Raw genomic sequence first — 18,381 nt, 5'->3', positions numbered from 1 at the left:
CATAATTGATAAACTTTAAACCAAAATTATGAAGTTTATAAACTGAACTTTTTTTTTGATTTTTGAAATGTAGTACCTACACTTCAAAAAATGTCCGACGGAAACTAATAGCACATCACAGATATTGCAAAAAAAAAAATTGGGTTCAGTTTCCAACTAATTGACAAGACTTCAAAGTATTCAGTTTTGCAATTCTTGATTTCTTCAATAAAATAAATTGACTCAGTCATTTCTTTTTGAGTCACCCTGTATAAACAAATCCAAAAAATATAAATGGAATGGTAAATCACAAGTATAGACTCATCATATTTTGAACATTTTAGATAGGGTATTTATAAAATTAAAACTAATTCATAGTAAGAATTTGGTCAACAAGTAAATTTCGTTGTAGTTTGAGCCTACCTACAAATTCTGCATTTGAAGGAGAGAAACCGGCAAAAATGATCCGCCCATAGGCGCAAAATATTTGCGTGCGATTGTACGTGTCCACTAGAGCGTAACTTGGCGAGAATTCGCGAGGGTTACTTTCAAGGGCTTGTCGATTTGAGAGGATATTTTGGCAAATTTTGCTCGCCGATAGATGTTAAATGTCTGTCCATCAGACAAAGCTTTCAAAACCCTGTCCACTACAAAGTTGCACCTGCGAGGAAAGTGGACCCTCTTTATTCGACCGACAAAGAATTTAGGATTTTACGAGCCTTTTGTTAATTTATTTTTCAGGAAATGCGGTAAAATATTCAAGCTGTAAAAACAGGTAGAGTGGTGGACGAGATGAACGAGGCGAAGTCTAGTGCAGGCGGTCGGTAGCGCTTACGTAAGCCTTAAGGGTATGTAATCTGTGGCTCGGGTAAAGCGATCGGTTGCAACATCGTCCTAAATACGTTGACCGTGTTCGCTAAACCCAAACTTCTAGGTATTAGTACGCACATTCACTTGATCCTACCTTTTGTTGTAATGTCATATAATCTGCAAATTTTAATGTAGGGTTGATTTTGATTAAAACAACATTGCCATTATTACTTTTATTTAATATTATGTAAAATTTTCTTTCCACATATCTCTTAAAAATATAAAAAATTAGTCGAAAGTTGTTTCGACAGAACTTTCCTCGCACCGAAAGAACAATGAAACATATTTAACATTCTCGAGTTGAGTTTTTTCTTTACACAATTTTGTGATGACGTCATCAACATTTTCGCAAGGACACATATATCAACTTGGATTGGTGCAGTATAATACTAAAAATAACAGTAGATGAATATGAATATGAATGCAGTGATAAATCATAACTAAAAACTTGCACATTTTGAATAAAATTTATTCGGCAAAATTTTGAGATGACGTCATCAAGTTTTTAGGGGGAATGAACAGATATATTTTGATTAACAATTTACCACGCTCACAATAACCTTAAAGCGTCTGGAAGATTTTAAAGTATTCAGTTTTGCAATTCTTGTGTTATTCAGTAAAATAAATTCATACATTCATTAATTTTTTTGAGTCACCCTGTATAAGCAAAACTAAAAAATATGAATACAATAATAAATTACAAGTGAATTGCTAACTGCAGAAAGGGGACATGTCCCATTTTTTACCACAATAACATTCGTACATAATCGTTTTCTAGAGGTCTAAACACATCTTTACTGCAAAAACGGGCCATGTTTAATGATTTAGCTCGGGGCTACAAGCGGATGAAATTTACGGTTACAGCAGAAAAGGGATATGTCCAGGAGATATCGACTTTCTGCAGTAAACACCGTGGTCTCAACGTCTTGCGTTATTCTTATCCAACACGACACTCAAAAACATGTCTTACATGATAATTTCTTGTAGAGAAGTAAGAATTTTGCAATTAAGCTACGCCCTCTTGGCTCACGACGAATAAAAAAATCATCACAATTGAGATAGGGTGGGTGGGCGGGGCTTATATTTTGCCCTTTTTTCTTAATCTCCGCAGTCATCTTTTCAGAACAAAAATTTAAAACATGTTTAAAATGGTAAATTTTTGTAGGGAAATATAGATTTTTCAGTGACGCTTCACTCCTCGGCCTGGAAACGAATGAAAAATTCATCATTAAACTAAGCCCCACCCACACTTGCCGCGAACTCAATAGTGGAGAAATTTTCATTCGTTGCCAGACTGGGGGGCGGAGCATAATTGCAAAATTTGTAGTTCCCTACAAAAATTTACCATTTTAAACATGTTTTAAATTTTTGCTGTGAGAAGTTGACTACGTATATCAAGTGCAAAATTAGTATAAGCCCCGCCCACCCACCCTATCTCGATTGTGATGATTTTTATATTCGTCGTGAGCCAAGAGGGCGGAGCTTAACTGGAAAATTCTATTTTTTTAAATTATTATTCTTATCCAACACGACGCTCAAAAACATGTCTTACATAGTAATTTCTTGTAAAGAAATAAGAATTTTGCAATTAAGCTACGCCCTTGGCTCACGACGAATAAAAAAAATCATCACAATTGAGATAGGGTGGGTGGGCGGGGCTTATATTTTGCCAATTTTTCTTAATCTCCGCAGCCATCTTTTCACAACAAAAATTTAAAACATGTTTGAAATGGTAAATTTTTGTAGGGAAATATAGATTTTTCAGTGACGCTTCACTCTTCGGCCTGGAAATGAATGAAAAATTCATCATTAAACTAGGCCCCACCCACACCTGCCGCGAACTCAATAGTGGTGAAATTTTCATTTGTTGCCAGACTGGGGGGCGGAGCAGAATTGCAAAATTCGTAGTTCCTACAAAAATTTACCGTTTTAAACATGTTTTAAATTTTTGTTGTGAGAAGATGACTACGTGTATTAAGTGCAAAATTAGTATAATAACTAGCCATCAGCCAGAAGAAAATGACGGATATAACAAACACTTTACGATTTATCCCAGACGCTTATAACGCATTTTGGCAGGAGATTGCTACTTGGCCAACTGTAGAACAGGAGCGCGATAATGATTAAGTTTTTTAGTCAGATATACATATAACATGTTTGTGTAAAATTATAACTGAAATAAAGCTGTTTTTTGTGTTTTTTTTACCTTTTTTTTCATTTTACTGCAAAAAGGGGATATGTCCAAGTGTCAAATTTGACAGCCAAATTGACCCAAAAAAGAAAACATGCATTTAACCAACACTCGTTGATAACTGAGAACATAGAGAACCGACAATTGAAAACGGGGATCGGAAACAAGTAGTTGTAAAAATCTGAGACGTTTTATTCATTTCCTCAACATTTTGAAAAATGTGATATATCCCCTTTCTGCAGTTAGCAATTCAAGTATAGGTTGATCATATATATTTTGCACATTTCGGGTGGAATTTATTCGGTAAAATTTTGAACTGACGTCATCAATTTTTTGGAGGGGATAAGCAAATGTATTTTGATTAAAAATTTATTATGCTTATCATAACTTTAAAACATCTGCAAGATTCAAAATTAAATTGCAACATGTTATTTTATATTTTTGTTTTTTTTTTCCAAAAATCTCGAATCGGCCCAGTACTTTCGGAGATTATCTGTCTAATTAAAATCGCAACGCCAGACAGACGGAAACGGGAGACTTATTTCTTCGTACTCCAGGGGTCATGAAAGGTCGAGAAAACGTAAAAGTAGAGAAATTATTTTCAACTATACAGAACACTGTATAGTTGAAAATAATTTTAGTGTATGCTACGCGATCTGTACAGTCCTTTTTTTCATATCGTGCAACTAGATCTGCAGTTTGGTCTTTTGACCATCCAAATTTGGCCATGGCAAAAGTCATCATTCGCTGACAGCACTGTAGGAATTCGAAACGTGTTCGTATTGTGAAGTCTCTCCAGAGAGGCACAGCTTTGGTTATCAACTAGAGCCCAAGTTCTAGCAAATTTGCTACCCTGTACACTGCTCGGCTACACTAGCGAAAGAAATGAGCGATTTGTACTCGACCGACAAATAATAATTTATGGTTTATGAGCCTTTTGTTAATCCTCTTTCAAGAAATTCAACTGAAATGTGAATGCTGGGAAAACAGGTAGCACACAGGAGATAAATTATTTGATTGCAAATTTAGATGTATTGCTCAAGCAAATTTTTTAGAGATTTGCAAAAAGGGTATAGGTAAATTGTTTCCCGGGTTAGGGTGGTAAGAGCGCTTAATACGACCGGCACCTGAAGATTTTTTATCATCCCGGCAGGTTATGATTCATCAAAGGACAATGACATGCAATGTTGTAGTGTGAAAAACATCTATAAAATTATTGTCCCTAATAATTATACTGTCAGTTGAGGCAGGTATTATAAAAGCACTTGTGGATTAACACTGAAAATAAATATAAATATTAATTGTTGAATACGCATGCTAATAATACATTTGTAGTACCTAATATGTAATTTATTATTAAAAATTCATTTAAAAACGTTATTAAAATAATAAAAAATGAATTTACTTCGTTGTGCATAGTTTGATCTCGTACTAAAACAAAAAATTAATAATGATGAAATACCAGAATCACTTATGCAAACTATGATATTTAAATATATATTTGTAGCGGCACAATAATACGTAGTGTAAGCGAGGAAAGATAAGCGTCCTCTGTAGTCTAATGGTAAGGGCACCCGCCCGGCAAGCGGTAAATGTGCGGTTCGATTCCCACCGGAGGAGCAACATTTTTCTTCGCTTACCTACACATTAATAAAGTTAATCTAGTCTACTTTTCACATTGATTGCTTCAGATTTACGATAAGAGTGTTACCTGTAAATTAATCTCAAAACGCTGTATAAATGTTGAAGTCGGGTAAATGATCAGAATTGGCCGAATTGCGTAGTCGTTTCACGACTATTTGCATAGAATCATAAACGTGTAAAATAAGTCGGCTTTACTCGAGAAATAGTTTATGACGAACTGCTTACTCTCGGTGAATACTTTCCCAATTCGAAACTTCTTCGCATTGAGAGTATCTCTCGCATGTAAACGCAGTTTGGCTTGTCTACTGGAGAGCATGCCGCTCGCGGCGAGATCAGCCGATCAGTGTTTCATGTTTACTTGACTCGACTCAGAGCTCTCTGATTTTGAGGCGATTTCTCGCAAGTGGACACGTACCTTAAGTCCACGTACTAGTGCTTAGTACGCCAGACTGACTCTTATAATTACTAAGATCATACTTGTACATGCAAAATATTACGACTCTGTTTATCAATGCATTCACATTTTTTTTTATTATTTATAAATGTGACTAAAAAAAGAATGAATGAGGCAATCTATTTTATTGATCAAATCAAGAACATATCCAAATTTATGTACGTGTCTTTGGTAAAATGTTGATGACGTCATCACAAAATTTTGTTATGGAAAAACTTATTTCAAACAATGCATAACATGCTGGTTTATCTACACTTTAACAATCCACTATAGCTTTCTTTCAACCTATTATTAGAGTTTATCATTAGAAAAATAAAATTCCCAAAATTAATTTTTATATGGTTTCAAAGAGGCTGTATTTGTTTGCCTGTACTTTAAGAGCAAGAGCAGTACCGTCTAGACAACTTTAGACCAATTTTTACTTCCCGAGCGTAAGCAAAGGAAGTATTGTAATCGAGTCCGTCGGCCGACTCTCTACTTTTACGTTTTTTCGATCTTTCATGACCCCTAGAAGACGAAGAAATAGGTCTCCCATTTCCGTCTGTCTGTCCGTCTGTCCGTCTGTTCGTCTGTCCGTCTGTCCGTCTGTCCGTCTGTCCGTCTGTCCGTCTGCCGTCCCGGATTTTTATTAGACAGATAATCTCCGAAAGTACTCGACCGATTGTTGTGAAATTTTGTACTTATATTAAGAATATCATGTAGATGGTAAAACGCTAACCAAAATTTGTCTAATCATCCCCACCACTAATGCGATGACGTCACTTCAAAATTGTACATAGTAAATGGGTTTTCAATTGTATAAAATAACATAGTCCTACACATGTAGTTTACAACTCCGAATCGACTTTTCACCCGAAACGTCCAGATTTTGGGAAAAAAAATCAAAATTATAAAACAACATTTTGAAATTTAATTTTTAATCTGCTAACCAGAATGCTTTGAAATGTTGCAGATGTTTTAAGGCTATAAAGAGCATCATAAATCTTTAGTCAAAAAATATTTGCTTATCCCCTCCAAAAATTGATGACGTCAGCTCGAAAGTTTGCCGAATAAATCCTATCTAAACTGTAAAAATATGATGAGTCTGTACTTGTAATTTATCACTCCATTCATATTTTTTGGATTTGCATATACAGGGTGACTCAAAAAAATTAATGAATGCGTAAATATATTTTATTGATTTAATCAGGAACTACAAAACCGAATGCTCTGAAATCTTGCAGATGTTTTAAGGTCATAAAGAGCATAATAGATAGATAGATAGATAGATAGATAGATAGTATATTTGTGTTAGAATACAAGTATTTACACACGTCAAAATAAAATTACATTCATCGTTAAAATAAAGAATTAATTTGTCATATATATATAATACATAAATACATAAAACATAAAATAAAATTATCTACTTAAATAGTAAATTAAATTAAATTACACAGCTTCTGCAACTAAATCACTAAAATTATTTCTTAAAAATTCATCACAATTGTAGAAAGTTTTTTCTACGAGATATTTTTTTATTTTATGTAAAAAGATTTTTGGTGGAAGTTGTTTAATTAATGTGGGAATAATATTATAATATTTAATAGCTAAATAATGCGTTCCATCTCTAGTTTTAGTCAACCTTAATGTATTATATGCAACCATCTCCGTTCTTGTATAATATTGATGACTTTCATTGAGTAACGGGAAGGATGTAAGATTAGTGACAATATATTCCAAACATTTATAAATAAATAAAGAGGGTAATGTGATAATATTCAGTTCCCTAAAATACTGCCTGCAGTCGTCTCTATATCCAATGTTAGCTATGACTCTGACAGCTCTTCGTTGTAGTTTAAACACACTTTGAAGTGAGGACGAGTGACCCCAAACCAAGATACCATACTGAAGATGAGAATGTATTAGAGCAAAATATACTGTTCTAAGAAAAGTTTGTGAGAGACTGTTAGACATGAATCTTAAAAAATATATACCTTTGGAAATTTTATTTGAGACTTGTTCTCCATGTTTGTGCCAGTTCAATTGACAATCGATGTGTAAACCAAGAAATTTTGTAAAGGCTGAATAGGTGTTGTCTAAAACAGTATGTTTTAAGGTGAATAACATCTGGACAGTTTTGTCTTTATTTAAGGACAATCTGTTGATTACAAACCATTCTTCAGCTAAGGTATTAAGTTGCTTCTTCTTGGTAGTAAGGTTATCTAAAGATAAATCTGATGTACTCATAGTTGTATCATCAGCATACAAAATTATGTCAGTCTGATTAAGAAAGTTTGGTAGATCATTTATATATAGTAAGAAAAGTACCGGACCCAATATAGACCCTTGGGGCACACCATATTCAACATTCAATTTGCTTGAAAGTTTTCCATCTATTTTAACACATTGACTTCGGGTACTAAGATAAGACAATAGTAGCTTCGTAGCACTAGGATGAAAATTATAATAAAATAGTTTTCTTATTAGAATGTCATGGGAAACACAATCAAACGCTTTGCTGAGGTCCAGAAAAGATGTGGAGTAAAATTTTTTAGATTCAAAAGATTGAAAAACATTATTAATAAAATCTAAAATTGCTGATATGGTAGAGCGACCTTTGGAAAATCCATATTGGCACTGCGATAAGATATCATTTGCTTGTAAATAATCTAAAATTTGATTAAGCAGTAATAAATGTTTAGTCAAAATATATTTGCTTATCCCCTCCAAAAACTTGATGACGTCAGCTCGAAAGTTTGCCGAATAAATCATATCTAAAATGTACAAAATATGATGAGTCTGTACTTGTCATTTATCACTCCATTCATATTTTTTGGATTTGCTTATACAGAGTGACTCAAAAAAATTAATGAATGCGTAAATATATTTTGTTGATTTAATCAGGAACTACAAAACGGAATGCTCTGACATCTTGCAGATGTTTTAAGGTTATAAAGAGCATAATAAATGTTTAGTCAAAATATATCTGCTTATCCCCTCCAAAAACTTGATGACGTTAGCTCGAAAATTTGCCGAATAAATCATATCTAAAATGTACAAAATATGATCAGTCTATACTTGTGATCTATCACTCCATTTATATTTTTTGGATTTGCATATACAGGGTGATTCAAAAAAATAAATGAAAGCGTAAATTTATTTTACTGATTTACTCAGGAACTACAAAACCGAATGCTTCGAAATCTTGAAGATATTTTAAAATTATCATAAGCATGGTAAATTTTTGATCAAAATGTATTTGGTCGTCCCCCCTAAAAAATTTATGACGTCACCACAAAATTTTGCTGAATAAATCCTATCTAAAATGTACAAAATATGGTGAGTCACTTCTTGTGATTTATCATTCCATTCAAATTTTTTCGATTTGCATATACAGGGTGACTCAAAAAAATTAATGAATGCGTAAATTTATTTTATTGATTTAATCAGGAATTACAAAACCGAATGCTTTGAAATCTTGGGAATATTTTAAAGTTATTATAAGCATGGCAAACTTTTGTTCAAAATGTATTTGTTCATCCCTCCTAAAAAAATTGATGACGTCACCCTTAGATTTTTGGAAAAAAAAATTAAAATTATAAAACAATATTTTGCAATTTAATTTTGTATTTGCAAAATCGAATACTTAGAAATCTTGCAGATGTTTTAAAGTCATGATAAACATGATACATTTTTAATTAAAATATATTTCCAAATCCTCTTTAAAAAATTTATGACGTCACCTCAAAATTTTGCTGAATAAATCCTATCTAAAATGCAAAAAATATGATGAGTTTGTACTTGTGATTTATCATTCCATTCATATTTTTTAGATTTTCTTAAGAGGTGGTTCAAAAAAATTGATGAAGTCAATTTATTTTATTGATTAAATTAAAGGCAACACTTATTATTAGTATTACACCCCAACCAACCCAATTTGGTAGACACAAAATTTGTTAAAGGAAAAACTCGGTTGAAACATAAGGGTAGCACACTTATTTACATCGACTTTAACATTACAGACCTGCATTTGTTTTATGCGCTCACTTGGTTCCGCGAATGTGGAATAGACATGTTTATAATCAACCAATTGTGAATTTCACCGTCAAGAATTAAAATAAAACCCAATGTTTTATATAATAAGCGGAAGTCGAAGCAATAAAACCGATGGTCGTTTTGTTTACAGTTTCTCTGTTTGACTCTCACGTATGCTGTTACGCTTGTCATCTTAAATTAAGAATGTTTATACATAAACGATTTTCAGTTGCCCCTCATATTACTAGACAGCGAATTTCTGTTGGGCTACGTCACGATTATAGGGGGGGACGTGCTGGATCGCCGGGTGATAGATAATCACCGAATTTAATCGGTACTAATTCCATAACTATAATTAACGATTTATTAATCAAACGGCTAAGTAAATGAGAACTGGAATTAACAGCAGAGTGCAACGAAACAGCGTTATTCTAATCTCAAATAAACGAAGTGCAGTCCGCAACCGCAATGAATTCGCATCCCGTACGAGCCGTACCGAGTTTGGCCTTGCCTAGCCCGACAGAAATACGCTCTCTAGATATTACACACCGGCGCCGTATACGTGAGTAAATTGTTTCGTTATTTTATTGATTATAAGAAATCAATATTCAAAACGACCCAATTCATTTTCCCGAAAATTTGGGAATACAATAATTTTATTCTTAGTATTACACTACATCTATCCCAACTGATATACGTGTCCTTGCAAAAATGTTGATGACGTCATCACAATTTTTTTTTTAAATTCCCACTACAAAAATGTAATGAGAAAAAAAAACACAATAGGCATGCAGTCGTCAAGTTTCCGACAGCGAGGGAAGTACTGTCTAAACTCTTTAGACCAATTTTTTGATTGAGCAATCAGTTGAGAAACTTCAAACGATGCGGATAGTGCTTTCTGAGATGATTTATATCTTGAACTACCTGATCCAAGCTTAATTTTCTTCACATTTTTTAATTTTTGGGAGAAGAATTTGGTCGATCAACCACTTAAATTAGGATGGTTTTTAAGTGACGTTAACTTACGCTCGGGAAGTAAAAGTGGAAACAGTGGTACAGTGAACGTTAACTAAACAATAAAATATTCCTGTTGATATTTGTACCAAATATTCCTGTTGATATTTGTTTTCAATTGTACACAACCTTCACACGAATTAATAAAATACTGCATACAACTTTAAAATCCATGAAGGTAAGTGTACCTAATTATATAAGTGTCTACAATTTCTTCATATAACAGTAGATTTTTGTACAGTGAGTTTGTTTGGTGCGTACGTTGTTATGAAGAAAGTGTTTCTTTTTAATTTTTTGTGGTTCTTATGTTGCGTCATAACGGCACAAATAGGAACCCCCATTGGACGAACTTTTTTAGAAGATTTTTTAGCACCTTTTAGAATTTTCAGACGACGGTCAATGGAAATTCAGTTAGAGTCGAAAAGGAAAAATACTTCAAAATTTAGAAAAAGAGTTAGTTTTTTCTTGAGTATGACAGTGTATGACTTAGATTTTACAGAAATTTCAACGACAAGTGCCAAAATCAGAAGCCTTCCCCTGTGACGTGCGAAATACACGAAGTGCCTCTAGACCACATTCAGTTCATAAACTTAGACCTGGCGACATAGATGTTATTGGGGCATTAGGTGATAGTTTAACAGCTGGATTTGGCGCTACAGCAATAACTCCTTTCGAATTGTCACTCGAAGAAAGAGGAAAATCGTTTGCCATTGGTTTTTATAAGTGTTTTTTTTTTTTTATTTTTAATACGTAACGTCGTTGTAGGTGGTGAAGCTAACTGGAAAACTTACGTAACCCTGCCTAACATCTTAAAAGTCTTCAATCCTAATTTAGAAGGATATGCCTTGAACACTTCTTTGTCCACACAAGAGGGATCCCAGTTGAACGTAGCCGAAGGGCTTGCTATTTCTGCAAATATGCCTTACATGACCAAAGAACTCATCAGAAGAATCAAATCAGACAAAAAAATTAACGTGGACGAGGACTGAAAGGTGTGAGAATAAAGGGTTAACCAACACTGTAACACTAGTTTTTAGATGGTCACAATTTTCATAGGATCAAATGATGTCCGTATATAACATTTGCTACGAAGAGAATCTGGTGGCAAGTCTGCAACGACACAGAGAGGACATAATTGAAACATTGCGACTTCTTAGAGACAGTTTACCTAAGACTATCGTCAATTTCGTTATACCTCCAAGTAATACTAGATTAACATGGTACTTAAATGGTCACGAGAATTTTTACAGACCTCATCAAAGCATTAGCTGAGTTAAAACTAGAAGAAAATCTCTTCTGCCACCTTTTTCAACGTGCCGCATGTCCTTGTTTATTTGGATTACCCAATATGAACAGGAAATCCACCATAGAAAATTTCATGTATGAATGGCAACGTGTGGACATGGAAGTTTGCTGTCTTGACGAATTCGACAGAGACGATTTCACTGTGGTGGTTCAACCATTTGCGTTAAATTATACTTTTCCGACGACAATGTCAGAAGCCGTCGATTTGCGGTATTTATCCATAGATTGTTTCCATTTGAGTCAAAAAGCACATGATATAGGTAATAAAATTTTACAAGAGTGGTTTTATAATTTTATGTAAATTACAGCTGGTAACTAGTTGTGGAACAACCTTATGGAACCTGTTGGTATGAAGTCTCGACTTGAACATAAACGACTTTTTGAGAAGTTTAAGTGTCCGATGGAAAAAAATCCTTATATTTTTACTAGACGGAATAGTTTTCGGTAAATTTTGTACAACTTTAGGAAAAAAATAAGTTTAAGAATAATCAAATTGCGAAACGAAGGCTACTACATCATTTTTGAATGTTATCAATACTGTTTCGAGGGTAGTAAATACGTTCACAGGCAAGTTTATTTGTTAAAAACAGAAAAAGACTTGAATTTAAAATATCTAGACGGTGACTAAAAAAACCGTATCACAGTTGTAAACAAAACCATCTTTAAAAATTTCTGGGTAAAATTTAATTTCATAATAAACATATTATTATACTTAAGATTTATGTAGATAGTAAAACGCTAAGCAAAATTTATCTAATTATCCCCAGTAACAAATTGATGAAGTCCACTTATTATTTAAATTGTATGGAATTCCTGTACTTGTGGTTTACGAATCTACCTTGATTTTGTGTATTATTACTAATATATTTGTTTATTGTTTAATCCGTCTTGTTCTTTAGACACATAGCGCAAGTGGCTTATTGGTAGCTCTTTTTTTTAACAAAAAATCAAGAACAGTTTACCCAGTTGTTTCGAAAATGTAAGAATACAGTGTTGCACCCGTCTACATTTAATAATAATATTACGACCGTTTTGCTTCATTGTAACTTATTTATAATTAAATTAATCTTCTCCCCTGTTTTGATGAGACAAAAATCAATCAAATTTTCTTTCCTTCAACGCAGGTCCTTTAATTATAAAACAGAAGTTTGGCATAATTAGAAAACATTAAACTGAATTGTAACAGTGTAATTACATAATAAACGCAACCGTTCTAGGTTACTAAGTAAAAACAGTATTTATAAGTAGTAATATAGTACAAAATTTTTAGAGTGTATTTAGAAATTTTGGTTTTGTTTACGCCTTAAGATTTCATGAGAATTAAACAGCAACATCAATATAGTTATTATTCTCATTAATAAAATAGTTTAAGGTCAAGTTCTACTAGTCATTATCGGTAATGATTATAGCGTCTGCCGTCTGAAATATCTAATGTATTTTCTTCGCGATTCTATTTGTTTTGTGAAGTATATTATTATTTATTAATATAAATTGTAATCATACATGAAAACTGGATAAGTACTACGAGAACTAGGCGATATGTACAGTTACATTAATTTTTGTACCTACTTCAAAAGTGAAAATTGTTTGATTCTTTTGCAAACTGTGCTGATATCCCATGTACGAAACAGCTTTAAATCAATCATTTACTTTTAAAAACCAAAGGCTAATTTTTAAATTTGCATTGTAGACTTTGGTCAAATACATATATATATTAGGATAAATTTAACAAATTTGTACTAGGACGTCATTAATTTTCTAAAGGGGACAAAAAATAGATGGTAGTGGTTGTTCTGTAACCATAAGGCAAAGTGTAAAATTTGGTTTTATACATTATAGATGATTTACCATGTTCACGATAATTTTAGCACGCTTGCAAAAAAACTATAGGTTTTCTATAATAACTTATTACTAATAATAATAATAATAATAATAATTTTATTTTCCAACGGGAAAAACTCTAGATACAGGAAAAGTGAATATTTGTTATGTGCATAGCAAACTACTGAATAGAACTTAATCTAGAGCTCCTTATATATGTTGATGGAAAATCTATGTAGAGTGTTTGTATCACATACACATTTACCTGCTCTTATGAATAATTAAAAATTATCGAATTAGTTTACGTTCACTTCTTTTGACAGATCCACAAAAATATAACAGGGTGTAAAATAGAAGAGAGGAACTTGTTATAACTTGTTTCTTAATGGATATTATTTTATATATATAGATTCCATGATTCCATTTCGTGTCAGCATGGAAAAATATTATCTTCAAAAGTACCAAATTAGTTTGTCTTTCATTGGCAATATTATGCAGTTTATCTGTTATTTCACTTTATAGAAAACTGAAGCCGCAGAATAAACCCCTTTGCAAATCTGAAATTCAGCTTATAGACTATTTCCTCAGTTGTTTCAAAATCTTACTCCCATTCCTAGTCGGAAGTTGACTATGAAAGAGTCTGTAAATCTCATACTGATCGGGTTGATGCTGTTACATAACATAATCGTCAAAGTTTTGCGGTTGTCCTCTTTCCACTGGTACCAGTTTGTCGATATCAGCGTGTTATATATGTTTTCAGACTGTAAAACATGTTATAAATCAGATGATTCCCCTTTGAACAATTTCAGAATTACCTCGGTCTCAAAAGTTTGTCCAGCAGTAATCACACTACAGAATGTAGAAACCGCAACAATGGTGAATGACACAGTACGCAGAAAGAGAATCGCCGGAGAGTTCTCTGTGATCTGGAACAAAATTTAACAAAAGCTTAAACACGAAAAACGTTGCTTACTTGCAAAAAACCAAGAAGGAGACTCATCCCGATGAGCAAACCACCAAAACTGAAAGGTACTATCAGATGTTTCATATTAGCTAAAGCCGTAGTTTTCCATCTACAAAACAAAAATAGCTCAAGTTTTAAACGTTAAACTCGCTTAATACCTTATAATGTCTTGGTGTCTTTTGATTAGAACCTTGAGTCTCAATTCAATTTCGATTTGGTGTGGTCTACTCAATATTCCAACTTCATCGCTTTGTATAAAGTCTTGACAAATCGCTTCTACGAACTTGTTGAAAATATACATTTGGAATTTAACGTGTTGAGTTCCGTAAATAAGCTGATAACCCTGGGCGACTATGGTGAACGACATCGCAAAGCTGGTTAGATTAAAAGCACACCCAAGAAAATGACTATAGTGTGGAAACCATTTTTTAAACAGAAAAGCCGGGAAGGAATGCTCTGCTTCTCGCTGATTTGGATAAATCATGGTGCTGGCCCAAATGAGACCCATCGCGCTGTTCAAAAAAACAAATGTGTTGAGAAATTTCGACTCCTTTAGAATCCTCGTTTTAGTATCTTCATCTGCAGAATCCACAGCCCACAAATCAATTACACTCATTGTGTCCTCCACTAAATAATTTCTAGTCAAAAGCGCGAAAATGCCCAAGATGACCTGTAGTGGAAAAATTATTTTCGAAAAAACGCAGTTTGGAATCGTACCCAAAGCATCTGCAGGAAAAGAGCTCCATAATATACTATATCAATTGTCTCTGGAGCAGAAACCATGTAAAAAATTTGAGCGGCCGAGAATGCTACGTAAAAGAATAATAGTATCTTGAGTACGATCTTCGCAAGTCTTGAGTGATAAATTGTGCTGCCCAAAAAATAAATCAGGTATAGGGGGTCGCCTAAAAGTGACAAGGATTAAGTATTGCTTTCATTTCAGATTTACGCACCCCTGATTGGGTTTTGGTGGTGGAAATCCATGATAATAAAAAACCAACTTGAAAAAAGTTAAACCATATTTTATATCAAAATTTGGTTTTCAATAAATGCCAATTAAACGCGAACTGTTATCAGTGGAAAATTCTGTACGAGATTATATATATTATCGAGAAACTTCAGCGAGTGAATTTATTCGTATTGCTGACTATTAAGGGTAATTTCACTTGTTTCATACTGTACCGACTTTGCATCGGTGTTGTTAAATATTTTATACAAGTGACAATATTATGTTACACAGAAAGTTTCGTCCACAATAAAAGATTTTCTTTCATCTTTTTTGTGTAAATACTTAAAGGAATTTCTTTTTTCTATGACCACAATGAAAGTTTTCTCATTCGAAAGAGATATAGGTAGATCGAATTCTAAGAGTTGCATTCAACTCAGAACTATATCAGTTTTTAAGGTTGTTATTTGTTACTAAAAACAAATGTTATTCCTGAGAATGTTAGTTATTTTAATATATAAAATCAGGCACATCTGTCGTTAACTATTTCAAATTTACTCATATTTTTGCGTTCGAGGATAAACTTGGAAAATATTGCAATTCTGTCCATGTATACTTAATTTCTGGCTCAAGTTTTGGTTCGTTCTTAATTGCAAAATCTTCAAAGTTTGAAGATTTTTCCAAGGTGTTCAATATCTTCGTCTGATTCATGATCAGAATCTGCGTTTACCGAAGGGACAAAGGATACAATGAATTATGAATTCCCCGTGTTCGAAAACCCTAATTGTGCAAAAATAGGTTCAAAATAATGTAAAAACGTTAAAAAACAATTAAAAGCATGAAGTATGAATTTATTTTCTGAGTGAAACAACAAATCATTTGTATTGTTACATTGAACGGATATTTAAAATCGGCGTGGGTTAAACTCAACAATTTATTTCTTTATAACTCGAATTACACGACTGATTATTACACAGCGATTATGTAAAAATAATTCCGGCGTAATTTGACTGAATAATAATCGTTCCCGAAGGTGGCCTCTATTTAAAACCCATACTTCCTTCTAGATGTGCGGCGATCGGGATCTTTCTGAACTGCTGTTCGCGACTTCCGCTTCCAGGCGTTTCTTTAGCGCTCCGTCGCTCGGTCGCTGTCATTGAAGATGAGTCATCGTTGGTGTACAGACCAGAAAGTTCTTGACGACTCTTTAGACTAATTTTTTAGCAGTAGGATTATGTTTCGAACAAGTACATAAAATAATTATTACTTACCGCTAAAGCAAATCTAGTAGACATCTTATCAATTTTAGAAACCAACCTTGTTCACATGAAGAGGGGTTTCAACTTTTTATCGCCAAATGGCCCCAAACGCAAAAAATTAAGTAAACTACAAAGTTCATTACCCCAAAAAGATAAAATTTATTCAAAGAAAAAAAAATGTAACGAAGCCATAAGGGTACCGGGCATTGAGTCTTCGACCCTTTTGGTACCTCTGGTGGGTCCTGCACTCTACGGTTCGCTACATCGTGAAAACCGTTACCATCCCTTGTTTTTGACCCATGCGCGATAAGAACCGATAACCGTCGCCTGCCTACCCCTTCCCCCTTTTTTCTGGTACCGTTCCTCATAAACAATAAATAAAATTCGCAAAATTAAATTATTTATTTTCCGAAGAAGCTGTATTTTTTTTAATATACTTCAGGAGCAAGAGAAGTGCTGTCCACATAATTTTAGACCAATTTTTGTGGCATGTCAAGAGTACAAGGATTTTGTCTGAAGCATGGAGATAAGTCATTCTACCTTCATGGTCTGAAGACATTTAGGATGTTCCCAAAAAAAAATCTAAATTTGCTCTTCAACTGTAAGCGAAGTGGTATATACTAAGTACCATGAAGGAATGATAAATGTGTGGCTCATTTGATCATTTCCGGCACGTTATTGTGTTTGACGTGTTTGTCACAGCCTAGAGTGAGTCGCTGTCTAAATTTTAGCCAACTCTACGACTCTGAAAGAGGTCAAATAATAAGTTTTCTGGGAGAGGACTTATCGTTTCGCTAATTTGTAGCCCGATTAAACAGGACCTTATCATCAGTGGCAAACTGTTATCAAGTTTGGTTCCAAGAAGAAACAGCACAACGAGCCAGACATCTAGAACGTCCCCCATGAGCAACAGCACGCCAGGAGCGTCATCTAAGACGGTTAACTGTTAGGGGCCATTTTTTGACTACATGTTCGATTGTAGACAAATAATGGTTTGCAAAAGAAGGAAGACTGGTAACAACCAAGATCATCGACGGCCATATAAATTCTTTCGAACTCATGTCGTACCGGCTATAGTTTGTGTTGCCACTCAACAAACGCCAACACTTAGAGTGGTGTCGAGAAAAGTTCGCTGTAATGAAGACTGGCATCAGGTCGACTTTACTGACGAGTTCTGATTTGGTTTGGGCATCAGCGATCGTCGGATAAAGATAAAAAAGGCGAAGGCGTGGAAAACTACGACATCCACAGGTTTTTGTAGAACGGCATGTGCAACGAACTGTTAAGGTTATGGTGTGGGGGGCGAATGGATACGGTAGTGGATCACCCTGATCTTTGTTAGAGGAACTATAGATCCACGGCAATACAATGTGGATAATGTAGTGGCCCTTCTTCTTCCATATCTTCACATCCTGCAAAACGCTGTTTTTCAACAAGACAATGCCCAACTAGGGTCACTCTAGACTGCGTTGAAGAAGTCAATCTTGACCCTTACCATCCAAAATCTTCTGACCTATCCCTAATCGAAAATATTTGGTATGTAATATGTGATAGACAGGAGGCTACCCAATTTATCCCACCCTTCAGAGTCTTTGGAAGGATTTCGGCTCCGAGTATAGGATGAAATACTCCAGAATGGTGTTGATGACATCATTAGGTCAATGTCTTGACGTGTCAGGGAATGTAATTACACTTCTCCGGTGTACAAGAAAAAAAAATGTTTCTCTTAAAACTACTGGACCGATAATACTGAAATTCTAATCAATTTTTAGTCTGACAACCTGTGGCGTTGCGTCGCAGGCTAATCGAAGGACCGTTTAACCGTGTCGTACACGGTACGAACACGAAAAGAAAAAAGAGTGTTTGCGCCTGTTGTTGGACGCGTTGCCACCGCGACAGACGATTGTTTTTCACCAC

At 34.1% G+C, this 18,381-nt stretch overlaps 1 protein-coding gene across 1 annotated transcript; it reads left to right on the top strand.

Annotated features, from left to right (window-relative positions):
* Positions 1-10,341: 10,341 nt before the first annotated feature.
* LOC135120509 (phospholipase B1, membrane-associated-like) lies at positions 10,342-11,208 on the top strand. The gene is made up of 3 exons (XM_064044820.1): positions 10,342-10,347; positions 10,669-10,882; positions 10,935-11,208. The coding sequence occupies exons 1-3, from the start codon at positions 10,342-10,344 to the stop codon at positions 11,156-11,158; spliced, it is 444 nt and encodes a 147-aa protein (XP_063900890.1). The 3' UTR covers positions 11,159-11,208.
* The last annotated feature ends 7,173 nt before the right edge of the window (positions 11,209-18,381 follow it).

The sequence above is a fragment of the Zophobas morio genome, unplaced genomic scaffold (assembly GCF_036711695.1).
Source record: "Zophobas morio isolate AGI-343-1 ecotype UQ-CSIRO unplaced genomic scaffold, CSIRO_AGI_Zmor_V1 ptg000005l, whole genome shotgun sequence".
NCBI classification, from domain to species: domain Eukaryota; kingdom Metazoa; phylum Arthropoda; class Insecta; order Coleoptera; family Tenebrionidae; genus Zophobas; species Zophobas morio.
Note: the sequence above shows the minus strand (reverse complement) of the source record. Positions and strands in the feature narration are given on the sequence as shown.